The sequence below is a fragment of the Grampus griseus genome (assembly GCF_964374135.1).
Source record: "Grampus griseus genome assembly, chromosome: 20".
NCBI lineage: Eukaryota > Metazoa > Chordata > Mammalia > Artiodactyla > Delphinidae > Grampus > Grampus griseus.
In genome coordinates, this window is record NC_139014.1 from 55379801 (window position 1) to 55393463 (window position 13663).

The following is a 13663-nucleotide window of genomic DNA, read 5'->3' on the forward strand; positions in this document are numbered from 1 at the left end:
CCATGGCAGCCCCATTGTTCCAGCCCCTCCCCCACCCCAGGTCAGAACATCAGGTCCTTAAAGCAAACCCCCTCCCTGTCTTGGTGGGTGCATCTTAGACACTCAGCCCCCAGACAGCTCTTCCTCACTTATCCCACTGGGCTGTAATTAGAGGATTATCTAATTTTCTCCCAGGAGGCCAGGGCCTGGGTCTTATTCCCTTTGTATTCTCAGCACCTCGGCCAGGGTCTGGCAAAGAATGGACACTCGCAATGTGTTAGATGAATTGCTCTCTTGGGCTTCTGCCAACTTAATCTTCCTAAAATGCTTCGGTTAGAAGCCACCACTGCTTCTCCATCGCCCATTAAGCAAGGTCCAGCCTCCTCAGACTGGTACTCAAAGACTTTTGTGACAGTTTCTCACCCACCTGGCCATCTCCACTTTGTGCTCACCCACTGAGTTGTTCCCAGGACAGTCATTGGCTTTCCTGTCTCTGTGCCTTTACTGCAGTGGCTCCTTTTACAGAGAAACCCTTCCACACAAAGCTGCCCCCCTTTCAAGGTTCATCTCAATAGCACGCTCCTGCCCCTCTGAGCTCAGTTTGATCCTTCAGGGTTTGAACTGCTCTCTCCCAAGCTCTTATCCTGTTCTGCATTGACTTAGCATCTGGATAGGAACTTCAAGAGAGGTCATGAGTGTAGAGCTCTTACAAAATGAAGAGCAGGTTGTAAATGCCAATCAGCCCTTGCTTGCTGTCATCTCCAGGTCCTTGCTTGCTGTCATCTCCAGGTAGGTCCGGGGTTCCCTAGGGCAGAGCCCGTGAACATCTCTGAGTGCCTGGCCATGCACCGTTCGGTGAAAGTGAGTGGTCACCGTGCCCTTTCTCTCCTCTGTCCCCAGCAGGGCTCAGAATGTGCTGGTCCTCAGGTTGTGTCAGAGTGGGACAAAAGCTATCAGACAGCCTGGCCACTCCCACCCCTCAGAGGTTCCGGGCCTCGGGACCCAGGCTCTACATCCCACTGCCTGCTGGGGAGTGGGTTATTCCCAGTTGCACATTCCCCTGGGGCTGAGGGGTGCAATGAGCTGGCTGGTGAGGCTGAGGCAACACTGAGGGCAAAAGGTGAGTGTGGCCTCAGGTCCACAGGGGATGATGGATGTCACAGCTCGTCTCCAAGTCCAGATGGCCATGCTCCTTCCAGCAGGGGCCAGGGAGCGGGAAGCCATCTCCCGAAGGGAGGATTCTGGCTAGAGGTCAGGAATTCTTCCCTAGGAGACTTTTGGGAACAGTCTGCCAAGGTGGCGTGAAATGTTCCTAGGACAGAAGGAAGAAGAAGATGCCCTTCTGGATACTTCCAGAGTCTCGCTGCTGCCCTCAAGTCTCTTGGACGGCACCTCCCATTCTCATCTCCCTATGCTCAGGCCAGCCTTCTGGAGGGGATCTTTTTTTTTTTTTTTTTAGTTCCCTGACCAGGGTTCTAACCTGGTCTCTCGGTAGTGAAAGCTTGGAGTCCTAACCACTGGACCGCCAGGGAAGTCCCTGGAGGGATCTTTTTAAATATTACTTTCCTGCTCACAATCTTTCGATGGATCCCCATTGCCCTCAGGGTAAAGTCCAAGCCCCTTTCTCAGGAAACTCCCAGCCCTTCAGACCCTCCACTCCAGGCTGGGTTCTTTACATTGAGCCCCTTGCTCTCATTTCCAGCCTTGTCAAACTGCTTGTAGTTCCCCTCCCAAACCACACTGCTTCCCGAGCCCAGCCTCTGCCCATGCTGTTCCCTCCTGGAATGTCCCACTTTGCCTGGTTCTGGGGCATATCCTTTGGGAAGCCCTCTTGGACCCACAGGAACCCCCCTCCTTTGGGTTTCCGTACCCCCTGGACTTCCCTGGCTGTCACCCCCAGTTAAACAGTTCCTGAAGGTCACTGGATGCTATCCACCTCTCCCTTCCCAAAGTTCTGTCACGGGCACTCAGTAGGAGCTCAAGAAGTGTTCAGGGAACTGAACTGAGCCTGCTGAGGTCCCTTCCACTGGAGGAGATGAAAGAGTTGGATAGGTTAATAAGAGCCGTTCCTGGGCTGGAGAAAAGGCAGAATCCAAAGGGCAGCTGGGGTCAGAACACTGCCCAGGGCTGCTGGGCATCTCATAGAGACCAAGCCCTCTCTGAGCTCTTCTCCTCCCCCCTCCCCTGGAACCACCCACTTCCTGGCCCACTTCTCCAGCCCCAAAGATCCAAGTGTAACACATCCAGCACCCAGGTGGTGTCAACGGCAGTGACACTGACCTCCCGGCCCCCAGCCACACCTTGTCCTCCTGGGCTTCTTTCCACGAAGAAGTGTGTCGGCCTCTCTTCTGTCCCCTGAAGGCTGTTTTCAAAATCACACCCTATGCAGTTTTATTTACAAGGAAATCTTGGCAGGATCTTGACTTAGTAGAGTAGGGTTGGGGGGGAGGGTGGTGAGAAACAAAAATAGTTGGAATGATCACACTTTCTGAAACCGAGATGAAAATTGGTGTCTGTAGCAAACTCAACTAATTAGAAGGGAGTTAATTTCCTTCTCTGTGTTTAGGGGGAGCAGTCATTGTCAGGTGAGATGGTCACAGGTTGGATCCTGGGGCTGGGGTCATGTGTTTGCTTTACGAAGATGAGAGCATTAATTGCAACTTTCACTACTGGATTAGAGCATCAGTTTCTGAGAGGGAGAGGAGCAAAGGCCAGTGGGTGAGTGGGTGGTGGTAAGAGGGGTGGAAGCAGGTGTGGGCTGGGGACTGACTGTGGGACGTCACCAGAAGTGAATCCCTGAGCCCCCTGGAAGAGCTGGGCACCTGTCCCAGCCGGCCACTGGCACCATTTACAGGCACGGCCTCTGCTTAAGGGAGACAGTCTCTCCTGGGAGGTCTTTCCTGCAGGGAAATGGCATCAATTGTTTTCTTTAGAACCCCTGTTCCTCTGCTCTAACTTGATTCCTACTTGCTGTAGTTGCCTTACCTCCCCTCTTCCAGTTGGGGCACTTCCCTGGTCTTACCTTTGTCAACCTGGTCCAATGAAGCCAGGGCACTGTCACATAGCTTTGGGGTGTGGGGAGGGAAAGATTTAGGGTCTGGGGTCCGGGACTCCCCTGAGTTCTCTCATCCCTAAACTACTGAGCCTGCCTGGACCTCCCAGGATCTGAGACCGAAGTGAAGAGAGATGGAAGGGTGGTCAGGGCATCCTGTCTTCCCAGCCTCCGGCCCCCAATTCACTCCCAGTTAACTCCGACATTGCCAACTTAGTGAAAACCTTCCCCCTGCCACCGTCACGCGTCTGCTGCCTCCAAGTCATCTTTAACCCGGTGGGTCCCGGCAAGTAGACGCTGCACCCCCACCCCCGACCCAGTCCTGAGAGACAGACCTGAACCCGGGGTGGAGGCAGGTGGGGATGGGGCCATCCCCGCCCGGGACCTTGCAGCCACTTCCCCGCCAAGCCCGCCGCAGCCCTTCTCCTCCCTGGGCCGCGGCGCTCTGACCGATTTGGCCCGGGTGGTGGCGCCCGGGGTGGGGGTGGGGGGGTAGGGGGCGGCGGTCCCGGGAGCAGCCCCGCCCCCGCCTGCGCACCGCCCCCGAAGAGTCCGCGGGGAGGAGGAGACTCGGGTGCGGAGCGGGGAGCGGGAAGGCAGTGCGGGGAGCCGGGAGGCCGGGGCCGGCCCAAGGGCGCCCTCGCTTCGGAGCCGGGCGTAGGGCCGGGGCGGAGGCGGAGGCCGGCGGGGCCGCGGGAGCCGAGAAGTTTGCGGCGGAGGGCCGGGCGTCCCGGGGTCGCAAGACGGCGGCGCGGGGGCTGGGACCATGGGGGCGGGCGCGGAGGCGGCGCGGCGCGCACTGAGAGCTCCGAGCGGCGCGGCCGCCGCGGCGCAAAGTTAGCCTGGAGCCCCGGGACGAGCCCCGCAGCCGCGCCCGGCCCCGGACGCCGCCTCGGCATGGGCGAGCACCCCAGCCCGGGCCCCGCAGTGGCCGCCTGCGCCGAGGCGGAGCGCATCGAGGAGCTGGAACCCGAGGCCGAGGAGCGGCCGCCGGCGGCGCCGGAGGACGTGAGTGCCCTCTCCCCCGCCCGGGCAAACTTTCTGGGGGGCTCTAGGGGGAGAGCTGCCCCCGGCTTGCCCCCCGCGGGGCAACTGGGAGGTTTCAGGGTGACGCGGGAGAGCCCCGGATTGGCCGGGTCCCCACGGGCGAGAGAGGGCGGAGGGACCGGGCTCCTCGAAACGCGCGCGCCACCCCCTGCTTGGGCTCCCCGGGCTTCCCTTCGGAACGCAGCGCCCGCCGCCGTGCTGGGGACCCGTCGGCCGCCGGAGACCCCTCCTCGCGGCTGGTGCAGTGCCTGGGACACGGCGTTTTCCCGCAGAGGCGGCCGCGTCACAGCAGTGGCTTGGCTCCCCTCCCCTCCCACTCGCGACCTGCGGGCTCTCCGAGTCCGGGGAAGGAGCGGGCGCCGCAGAGTCCCCGGAACCCGGCGGCGCAGACCGGTCTGGCGACCCCCTTCTCCGCTCCCGGATTAGCTCCCGCCCGGCACCTGCCCTGTCGCGACAGTGATTGAAATTCAAGCTGGCCCCTGTCCCTGAGCCCGGCCGAAGGAGGGAGAGAAGGAGTGCTGGGAGCGCTTTTGCTCCCAGAGGGGGGCTTAGGAGCCCCAGACCGCGTCGGTGCCAGCGACGGTCCCCTGGGCGAGGATAGGGAGGGGCTGCCCTAGAGGGCTTCCCTGCCATCTGCTGTGTCTCCCTCCCTCCGGTCCTGGGAGCCGTGGGCAGAGCCGGCACTGGGGAGTCCTGGGAACTGGAGTTTCTTAAGCTTCTTCCTCCCGAGGTTAATCCGCTAACAGAGGTGAAATATTGGGCAGACGTCCTGCCCGTTCCCTCTCAGGGTGGGGACAGGGAAGTGAAGCCAGGCCCTCAACCTGCCAGACCTCAGCCGGAAAGTCTGAATTGGGTTGTATCCCCTGTAACTCTTGTGATTAAACCCCTCACTTGCTTCTGGCCCCAACACTCTGGCAGACTCTCATGTGTTCATCACTTAGACTCAGTCTGGAAAGAGGCCGGGGGTGGGTTTCAGTGCAGGCGGAAACCCCCTCCTCCCAAACTACAGGCAAAATGTTAATGCTTATGCAGGGGTGGATTTTCCTGACAGGGGTCATTGGCCCCCAGCAGGTGGAGACCGTTGCAGCAGGTCTGATGGAATTGCAGGAATTGCACCTGGGCGTGCATTCCCACGGAGATAAGCTTTAGCCAGCAGAAGTTATTAGAGGCCCTCGGACAGAATTGGACGACTTTATTTCGGAATTGTTGAGGATACCCTTGTTCTGCTGATCTCTCCTCCTGCCTGTCCCAGAATGAGGGACGCTGTCTCTCCCCAACCTGAGTTCTCCACCTTTGCTATGTGTAGACTCGTTTGGGAAGCTTCTCCCAGGTTTTCCTGATCTCTTGTCCGCGCGGGTCCCTGAGCCTGGGCAGCCGCTGGGAGGCTACAGAGGCCTTGGTGATAAGTGTGTTTCTTTCTTTCTCTCTTCTTCCTCCTCTCCTGCATGGCCTCCCTCTCTACCAGCACTGGAAAGTCCTGTTTGATCAGGTATGTGAGCAGTTAAATCCCCCCCCACCCCGTTCCTTCCAGCCCTCCCCGCAGTCTCCCTGCTTGCGTGGGCTTCCCCAGCTCTGCACTCCTGAGGCGGTGACGTGGGGGCGTGGCTTAAGGCAGCTCTGGAAATGAACGGTCCTGCTCTCCAGGTTTGGGGGGCGGGGGGGCTCCCCTGAGAGATCCCTCCCTCCCTCCCTGCCTCCTCCTCCTAACGCCACTTCACCAGGACCGGCTTTATACCAGGGAGACACTGGATAATATGTATTGAAAGCCTGGGACGTTCTCTGTATGCCAGGGGATCACCTTTGGGGCTGGGGAGGAGGGGGAAGGGCTTAAGTTAACGTCCCCTTTCCTCTTCCCCCTCCACCATCAGAGAGCCACTGAAGTCAAATCTCTGCCATCCTTGAAGGGCGACTCGATATGAGCACTTCTGAAAGCTGACTCTACTCTAATTTTGCTGCAGGGATGGGGGAGTCATAGCTGGAAACTTGTATGTGATTGTTCGCAATGCTTAGAGCCTAGGCGTGGTGGATGGAGTTGGAAGTGCCACGCATTGGCTTTGGAACCGGGAGACGGACATTTGACCTTCAGCGGGGAAATGGTTCTCTTCTTTGCTTGGTACTCCTGTTGCGTGCTGTTGTTATGTGTTTCCTTCTCCCTCCCCGTTTCATGATGCAGAAGGAGAGGTGGCAAGAGCTGTCCCAGTGTGGGGGAATAGTGAGCATTGTGGTCCTGGGGTGAAAATGACTATACCATGAAGTGTGTGTGACTTTAAGAGACCAGTCTGGTTGGGCCAGAGGGAGCGTGTTGGGTTGGAGAGGTAGATAAAGCTGAAAAAGCAGCACGGACCAGACCTCGTCCTGTTGGAGGCAGGGGAAGCCTTTGAAAGCTTTTTTGACAAGTTTGTTACCAGATCCAGGCAGTACTTTGGGAAGATCCTGTGTGAGAGTGGGATAGAGGTGAGATGGGTTGCAGGGATGAGAGGAACTGGCCAGGAGCCTGCTGCCATGAATGGAGACAAGCCCTTGACTTGGAAGATGACAGTGGGAGTGGAAAGGAAGAGGGACATGGTGATGGGAGAATTGGAAGATCTTATTAGACCCAAATAGATGAGGTGAACCACATGTATAACTTTGAGGTTCTGCACCTAGGAGGAGAAGGAAAAGTCAGGCTGGGGGCAGGGGGGTTTGTAAAATTGACAACTTTGGTTTCAGACCAGTTCAGTTTGAGGAGTCAGCTAAATGCAGATGGCCAAGTGGGACTGACAACACGGAATTCAGCTTGAAAGGCATGGTGGGCCTGGGGTGGGGATTGGGGGCTGTCATCCACCTCAACACAAGGCCTGGCTGTGGCTTGGGGAGCATCCTGCCGCTCCTGTCCCTCTGGGGTACACCATCTCTCCCTCCGGCTCTTAGGAGTACAGACACTTCTGGCCTGACGCCCTGAGGCAGGAGGGAGCTGCCTGCTGCCACAGATGCCACGACCAGCAAGCTGCCAGCCCTTCACACCTCCTGCCAGATTTAGAATCCAAACCTAGAACAAAGTGTATCATTCTTTTTTTCCCTCTGTCTGTGTCTTTCTCATTTTGATTAATTTCCTTTGCCAATCCCTGCGTGTGTGTGTGTGTGTGTGTGTGTGTGTGTGTGTGTTTACATTGTAAAATGAACTATTTGGGCGAATGGAGGAAAACTTTTAGGAGAAAGAATCTGGAACTTGAGGGAGCAGAGAAACTGTATAGCACCTCATGTCAGCGCGTGGTCTATGAAACCCCATTTGTCCCACTGCAGGGAGATCCCGGGTGTCACAGAGAGCATCCACCTGCTTCTGGGAAGGCCCACTCAGAAACATTCTGGACAGACAACGTTAATTCTCAGAAAGAAACTCCCCAAACTTAACTCTGGACAGTTTTTTCTCTCACGATCAGTTCTGCCTTAGGCCCGCTCCCCAGCCCTCATGGGGCTTTAGCAGCCTGTTTCTGTTGTTTTCCTTCCTATGGGTGCTTTAGTGTTTGAGAAGAACTGCTCCTGAGCGGGGGCCTGACCTCTGGCAGATGTCCAGTCCCTCTGCGTCTGTTCCGCCTCCTTTGTGCAGCCCACCTGGACCATTCCCCTGATAGGGCTGAATGCAAAGCCGGTGTGAAACTTCATAAATGGATGTACAACTTCAGAAGGACGCCGGGTTATTTGGAAAGCTGAGGGGTCTTATCCTTTCTGACTCTTCCTCTGGGCCTACTTAAAGGAAGGATTTGGTGATGGTGAACTTGGTGCACTCAGGAAAGAACGTTTGGCTGGTGGTTGCAGGCAGCCTTCCCACGATTTCTTACAGAAATAGCCCTGATGGGCCAAACTCTGCTGAATGGGGTAGGATTCACATGACATCCGTCAGAATCCCTGTAAACTAATATGGTCCTGGAATTCACCTTCCCGAGGTCACTGGATTGGGAGGCTGGCCCCAGTCGGTCCTCCTTTCCATCTTGGGTCAAGGGGGGGATGCCAGTGGTCACCTGGTTTCAAACCAGGATCAGCTGGGACCTTTTTCCAGGTGTTAGGAATGGAATTAGACCGATGCCTCTGTGCTGTCTGGTTCTTCAGCATGTAGAGTACCTTTGACCCAACATGACCCTAATTGGATCCAAGGGCTCGAAGCCATGACCTTGGCCTTTTGGTCCTATGTGGTCACCCCTCAACTCAATGGCCAGAATGCCTTTTGGGGAGTTGGAGGTGCAGAAAACAGGTGACCCCAGTCCCTTGGATGTTTACCTGGCCGCCGCCCACCCCCGGCATCCTGGACATTTGTCTGGTCTGCTCAAGCAGGGGTGTAACACGCCACCCAACCTCACCCCCTCCCCAGTGTTTCCTCACAGGTCCCAGAAATTACAACAGACAGGACACCTGAAGATCATCACGTTGACCCCCAGATGTTCCAGGTGTTTGTTTCCTGTTTGAACTTCTCCTTAAGGAAACTGTCTTTTCATATCCTTGGGTGGTTTCCCTAAATACTAGATTTTAAAGTTACCATAAATATTAACCCGTCATTATAGTGTAATGTCATGGTAAAAATGTCTTATTTTTCTACAGCTGAATCTGTTGGGCCTTTTCTTCATGATTCCTTATGTTGCTTTGGAGCCGAGACACTTTTCTTCCCTCTTCAGATCGCATAAATATGTGCTTCTGTTTCCTACTGTTTTTTCTCTGATTTAAAAAAAAAAATTGTCTGACTCTTTATTCCATCCAGATCCTATTCCTATCCAGTTACACCAGCATCACTTATTAAGAAAGGCTTAATTTATTTATTTACTTACTTATTTACTTAGTTAATTTTTTTTTTTATTTTTGGCTGCTCCACGAGGCATGCAGGATCTTCGTTCCCCAACCAGGGATTGAATGCATGCCCCCTGCAGTGAGGGCACAGCGTCTTAACCACTGGACCGCCCGGGAAGTCCCAAGAAAGCCTTCCTTTATATATTGACAAATTGTATCATTTAGTAAATTTGTATATGTGGTTAGGTTTATTTTTGATTTCTGATCTTCTCCCCTGATATTGACAATTGTGCCCAGGTAATGTACCCTTTAGTTATTGCTCCCATAGGTTTCCTACAAGCTCCTCTTTTTCAGGTTATGCTCTGAGAGTTTCACTCCCAGTCCCTCCCTGAACTCCAGGGAGATGCCCTCAAGGACCCAAGGTCAAATAGCAGGTCCATGGCAGGTATGGGGCTGGAGCCCGTTAACCCATAAAAGGTTTCTCGGGTTGGAAAACCATTTCCAGGTTCACCCTTACAAATGCCGTCAAGATCTCCAAATGTTTAATGAGCAAAAGGGTTTGGAGCAGAGTTCTGTTAAGTCAACAGAGCACAATTGCTTTCCAAGCTCAAACAAGCAAGAGGGAAAAGGGAGAATTGAGAGGAACTTGATCCTGTCTCCCTTTTTCCCTCCCGACTAGGAGCATGCATTTTCCAGACCTCAAGAAGGGACCCTAACTTGGCTAATCTCCCAGAAGGGAAGCAGACAAGTCTCGACTATCCCTCCAAAATTATAAACATGCTACGAACACAACACAGAGCTGCTTGCGTGGGCTGCTGGGGAGAACGCTGAAAGTGGGGTCAGAGAGTCCTGGGTTCAAGCCTTACTGATTTTGTGATTGGGGTCAAGCAACATGAGCTCTCCGAGCCTCAATTTCTTCATCTCTAAAATGGGGAGGGTTATCTTTAACTCCAGGGATGACTGTGGGAGTTAAATGGAAGTGGAAACTCTCTTAGTGATGTCTGATACCCAGTGGACTTTTTTTTTTTTGGCCATGCCGAGTGGCATGTGGGACCTTAGTTCCCCGACCAGGGATCGAACCTGTGGCTCCTGCAGTGCAAGCGCAGAGTCTTAACCCCCAGTGGACATTTGACAACTGTCTTTTGACCAGGAACCAGAATTTGCTGGAAGAAGCACAGGGCTGCTTCTGAGATCCAGGCCCCTATAGGAAAAGCCGAAGCCTCCAAACCAGCTCCTTCCCAATCCTGGCTCCTGGAGAGAGAGCGACTCTTGCGCCCGGAGGATTTTTCTGCTTGCTTTTCCCAAGTGTCTCCCCTGTCCAGCCTCCTTGCCTCCAGCCTGAGGGTCTTCCCTTAGCCTGACCCTGAAGCCTGCCTCATTTGCAGCCCTGCAGGCTGGCTTAAGAGGATTCTGGGAGGTGGAAAGAGGTTCAGATGAGACTGCTGCATGGATTAGTGAAGAGCGGCACAGAAAGCACCTGCCCCAGAGTCAGCCCCCAGGACACAGGATGAACCAGCAGAGAGGGATTCCCTTACTCAGGCTCTGCATCTCCAACCCCTTATCAGGTGGCGTCCAGGCCCCTAAAGTCTGTGGACTTCCTTCTACCGCAAAGCCAGCTTCCCTACCCTGCTCCTGGCCCAGTGACCCCAGCAGTCATGCTGAATTAACCCTTTTATCCCTGACCACTCCCAGAAATGCATTTGATAGCGGTTGAGCAGCGGGACCAAGGGAGCTGAGGTTGCTCGCTGCCTTCCTGCCTGCCTGACATGGAACAGGCACGCACATGCTGGAGTGAACAAGTCCAGCTACGTCCCTGCACATGTTGTCTTGGGTTCTAATGTCTTCTCCAGGGGCAGGCCCTGACTGTGCGGCCACCTCGCCTGTGTCAGCCCTTCTGGGGCTGCCGCCACCTCAAGGACTGTGGATTAGTAGAAGGTCGGTGGAAGCATCTTGTCCGATCTGCTCACTTTGCAGATGAGGAAACAGAGGTCCGAGACCTTCTGAGGTCACTTGGTGCAGTAATGTCGGAGCTGGAACTAGAGCCCGGCTCTGCTTTCTTTCCCTCTCTGACCGGTGTTCCTGCACCCGGGCCTCGCAGGCTTCCGTCTGCTTTCTTGGCACCCTGAGTGACTCAGGCAGGGGCGAGGACACGGAGTCTGCCTCGGGTCCCAGTTTTCCTCCTCGCTGTGTGACAGGGGGCAAGCCGGGTGACCTCTCCAAGCCTTGGTTTTCTCATCAGTAAGCTGCCTGCCCTCAGGGCTGTGGTGAGGCCTGATGAGATGGTGTGTGTATAGCACGTGGCACAGTGTGTGGTGAGCCCCTGATAAATATGGAGGTGGTTACCGCGTTACTGGAATTTAAAGAAATTAACACTGTTTTCAAAATAACCTCTGGCCACGTAATAGTTCTAGGTCTTGAATCAAAGTGTCCAGATCCCCAGTCTGGGGTTCCTTCCACCATATCAAACTGACTTCTTCAGGGCAGGAGCTGGAAAACCACATTCCTCCTGAACTTTCCAAAGAAAGGAGAGAAGTGTTTGGATAGAGGCTGCCTGGGGGAATGTGGACGCCCAAGCATTTTCCCTCCGCTCACTGGCTGCCTGCATGGCAGAGGGTGAGGGTGAGAATGAGGCATCGGGCACCACGTGGCCAGACCCCAGGGCGGGCCTGCTCTGCCCAGTGTTCAGATTTGGCAGTTCCTGGTGATCGACTGTGAGATTGGGCCCAAGGCGCTGTTCTCTATTATGGAAGTGAGCTGATGTGCATCTTGAGTTGTGGACAACCCACTCCTCTCCTTCTCCCTGGATCTCTCTTTTCTGGGGAACCAGAGGGATCCCTTAGTGGATTCCAGGAGAAGCAGCAAGAGGAAATGAGTTTAAGCTGAAGGGGGTGGGATGGGGCAGGTTAAGACCCCTCCCTGCTCGAACCCTCCCACCTCTCCCTGCCTGCAGCTCCCCTGGGACTCCTACCTTTATGGCCATGACTCAGCTTCAGTCCCCAGTTGTCCTTGATGGTTGGACCTGGGCGAGGCAGCACAGGTGTTACGTCTGCTCCTGGGACCCAAGGGGCCTGTCTCTGAGTCACAACCCCCAGCTGCCCCCTCAGAGTCTGTGCGCCTCCAAGGCCTTCTGTGGTTTGAAGCGGGAGAAGCAGGGTCTCCAGGAGGCTCTCTCTCAGGGTGGAGATGAGCAGGCCTGGAGGAAAGAGGCGGCCCCCACTTGACCCCAGCTTTCTGCCTTCCGGGGAAAGTCTGAGAGCTCTTCTTCTCACGGCCCAGGTGTTGAGAGAGAGAGCTGGGTAGTTTTCTGGAAATTTGCCAATTGTCCAGCAGCTCAGCCTGGATTCAGGCCAGGACGTCCTCCGCTTCTCTGCTGATGGGAGGGTGTTCTAGCTTCCTAATCAGCCTGCCAACCTCAGATCCTGGGGTTCAGCTCTTTGACTTATGAGGGGGGGATGTTCAGGAGCCTGACTTGGAGCTTCTGGGAGAAGCCCCTTGAGAGGGATGAGCTCCCTCCCCCAGAACCCTGGGGTGGCAGCTGTAAGAACAGAAATAATGTAACTGGGAATCATCGAATTGCTGAAGCTTCCCCAGCTGTCAGATGCCTGGCCAAATCCCAGGGGAGCACCAGAGCCCCTCGTGCCTCCATGTGGGGAGACTGGAGAGCAGGAGGGGTCAGAACCTGGCTTTTAGTAACTGGTCTCTCTTCTTCCCAGGGAGGCTTGAGGTCTTTATAAATCCACTCCTAGCTTCAGCTGAAAGCAGGCCCGATGGTACCCTGTTCTACTCACTGAAGTGCCTCTGGACAAGTCGTTTGTCTCTGTGTGCCTCAGTTTCCATATCTGTTAAATGGGACGAATCACACTTATACTCTAGGGTTGATATGAGAATAAGAGCAATCAAATATTTGTGCCAATGAGTATTTCAGGTCTGGGGGGAAAGTCAGGGGATGGTGTGAGGTGGTTTTCTCTGTGGGGCAAATTAGCATCTTCATTTGCAAGGCAGAAGCGCTAGAGAAAGCTGCTACTCCCCTAACCTCGCCTCCTGACCTCAGCAGCTGCAGGCCTGGGCCTAATTTATGGGGCTGTAAATATCCCTGAATGGGCCTGAGTTCCCTGGTGGGCTGTGGCTGTTGGATGGGGACTGCTCTGCTGAGCTGGAAACCCCTGGGCAGCCTCGTTAATTCCGCTCTGCTCAGAAGCCGGGTGATGATGCAGGGAGCCAGCAGATGAGCCATGGTAACCCCCTAAGTGGGGAGGGGCAGTTGCCTGCACCCTCCTCTGCCCCGGCACGCATACCATGGGGTCCTTTCCCAGGGCTTATTCTGTCTCAGTGGACAGAGCGGGGACAGTGGGGCCTGAGATGGGAGGCTTCCTTAGACTCCAGGTCCCCACCTTCCAGGCGTGAGAGGTCTGCACAAGGATGGCTCCCCAGGTGCTACCTCTGCGCTCCCACACCCCTCACGGAGGACATAGACCTCTCGAGATGAAGGAGAGGGAGAGGTCCCCCTGGGAGAGAGAAGGGACCAGACATGTAATTGTCCTGGAAATGAGTTGCTGCAGATCACACGTAACATAAGAGCTATAAAATAGACATGTTCCTTTCTTCTTTCTCTTCTGCTTTGCTGCCGCTGGGTGGATTCTGAAGCCTTGGCCGCGCTCCTGGGCCTGCAGCAGGGAGGGGAGAAGTGGCGCTGCTGTCCTGGGTGCTGAGCAGGCAGATCCCAGACCCTGCGGGCTTGGTTCCCTGGAAGCTCAGCTCAGCCCATTAGGCCAGTCCCTTCCTCCTCGGCCACTCGCAGGGCCTGGCACCCTCCTCAACCCTCTGGCTGGG

At 55.4% G+C, this 13663-nt stretch overlaps 1 protein-coding gene across 4 annotated transcripts in view; it reads left to right on the forward strand.

Moving 5' to 3' along the window:
- Positions 1–3928: 3928 nt before the first annotated feature.
- Positions 3929–13663, forward strand: part of RHBDL3 (rhomboid like 3) — a gene marked incomplete at both ends in the record, with an annotated part of 42977 nt that continues 33242 nt past the window's right edge. For 2 of the 4 annotated variants that reach the window (XM_082679664.1, XM_082679665.1), the window contains 2 exons: positions 3929–4039; positions 5544–5567. In XM_082679664.1, coding sequence (XP_082535790.1) covers positions 3929–4039; positions 5544–5567 — 135 coding nt within the window. The remainder of the gene's footprint in view (positions 4040–5543; positions 5568–13663) is intronic. The other 2 variants (XM_082679666.1, XM_082679667.1) reach the window with 1 other exon arrangement.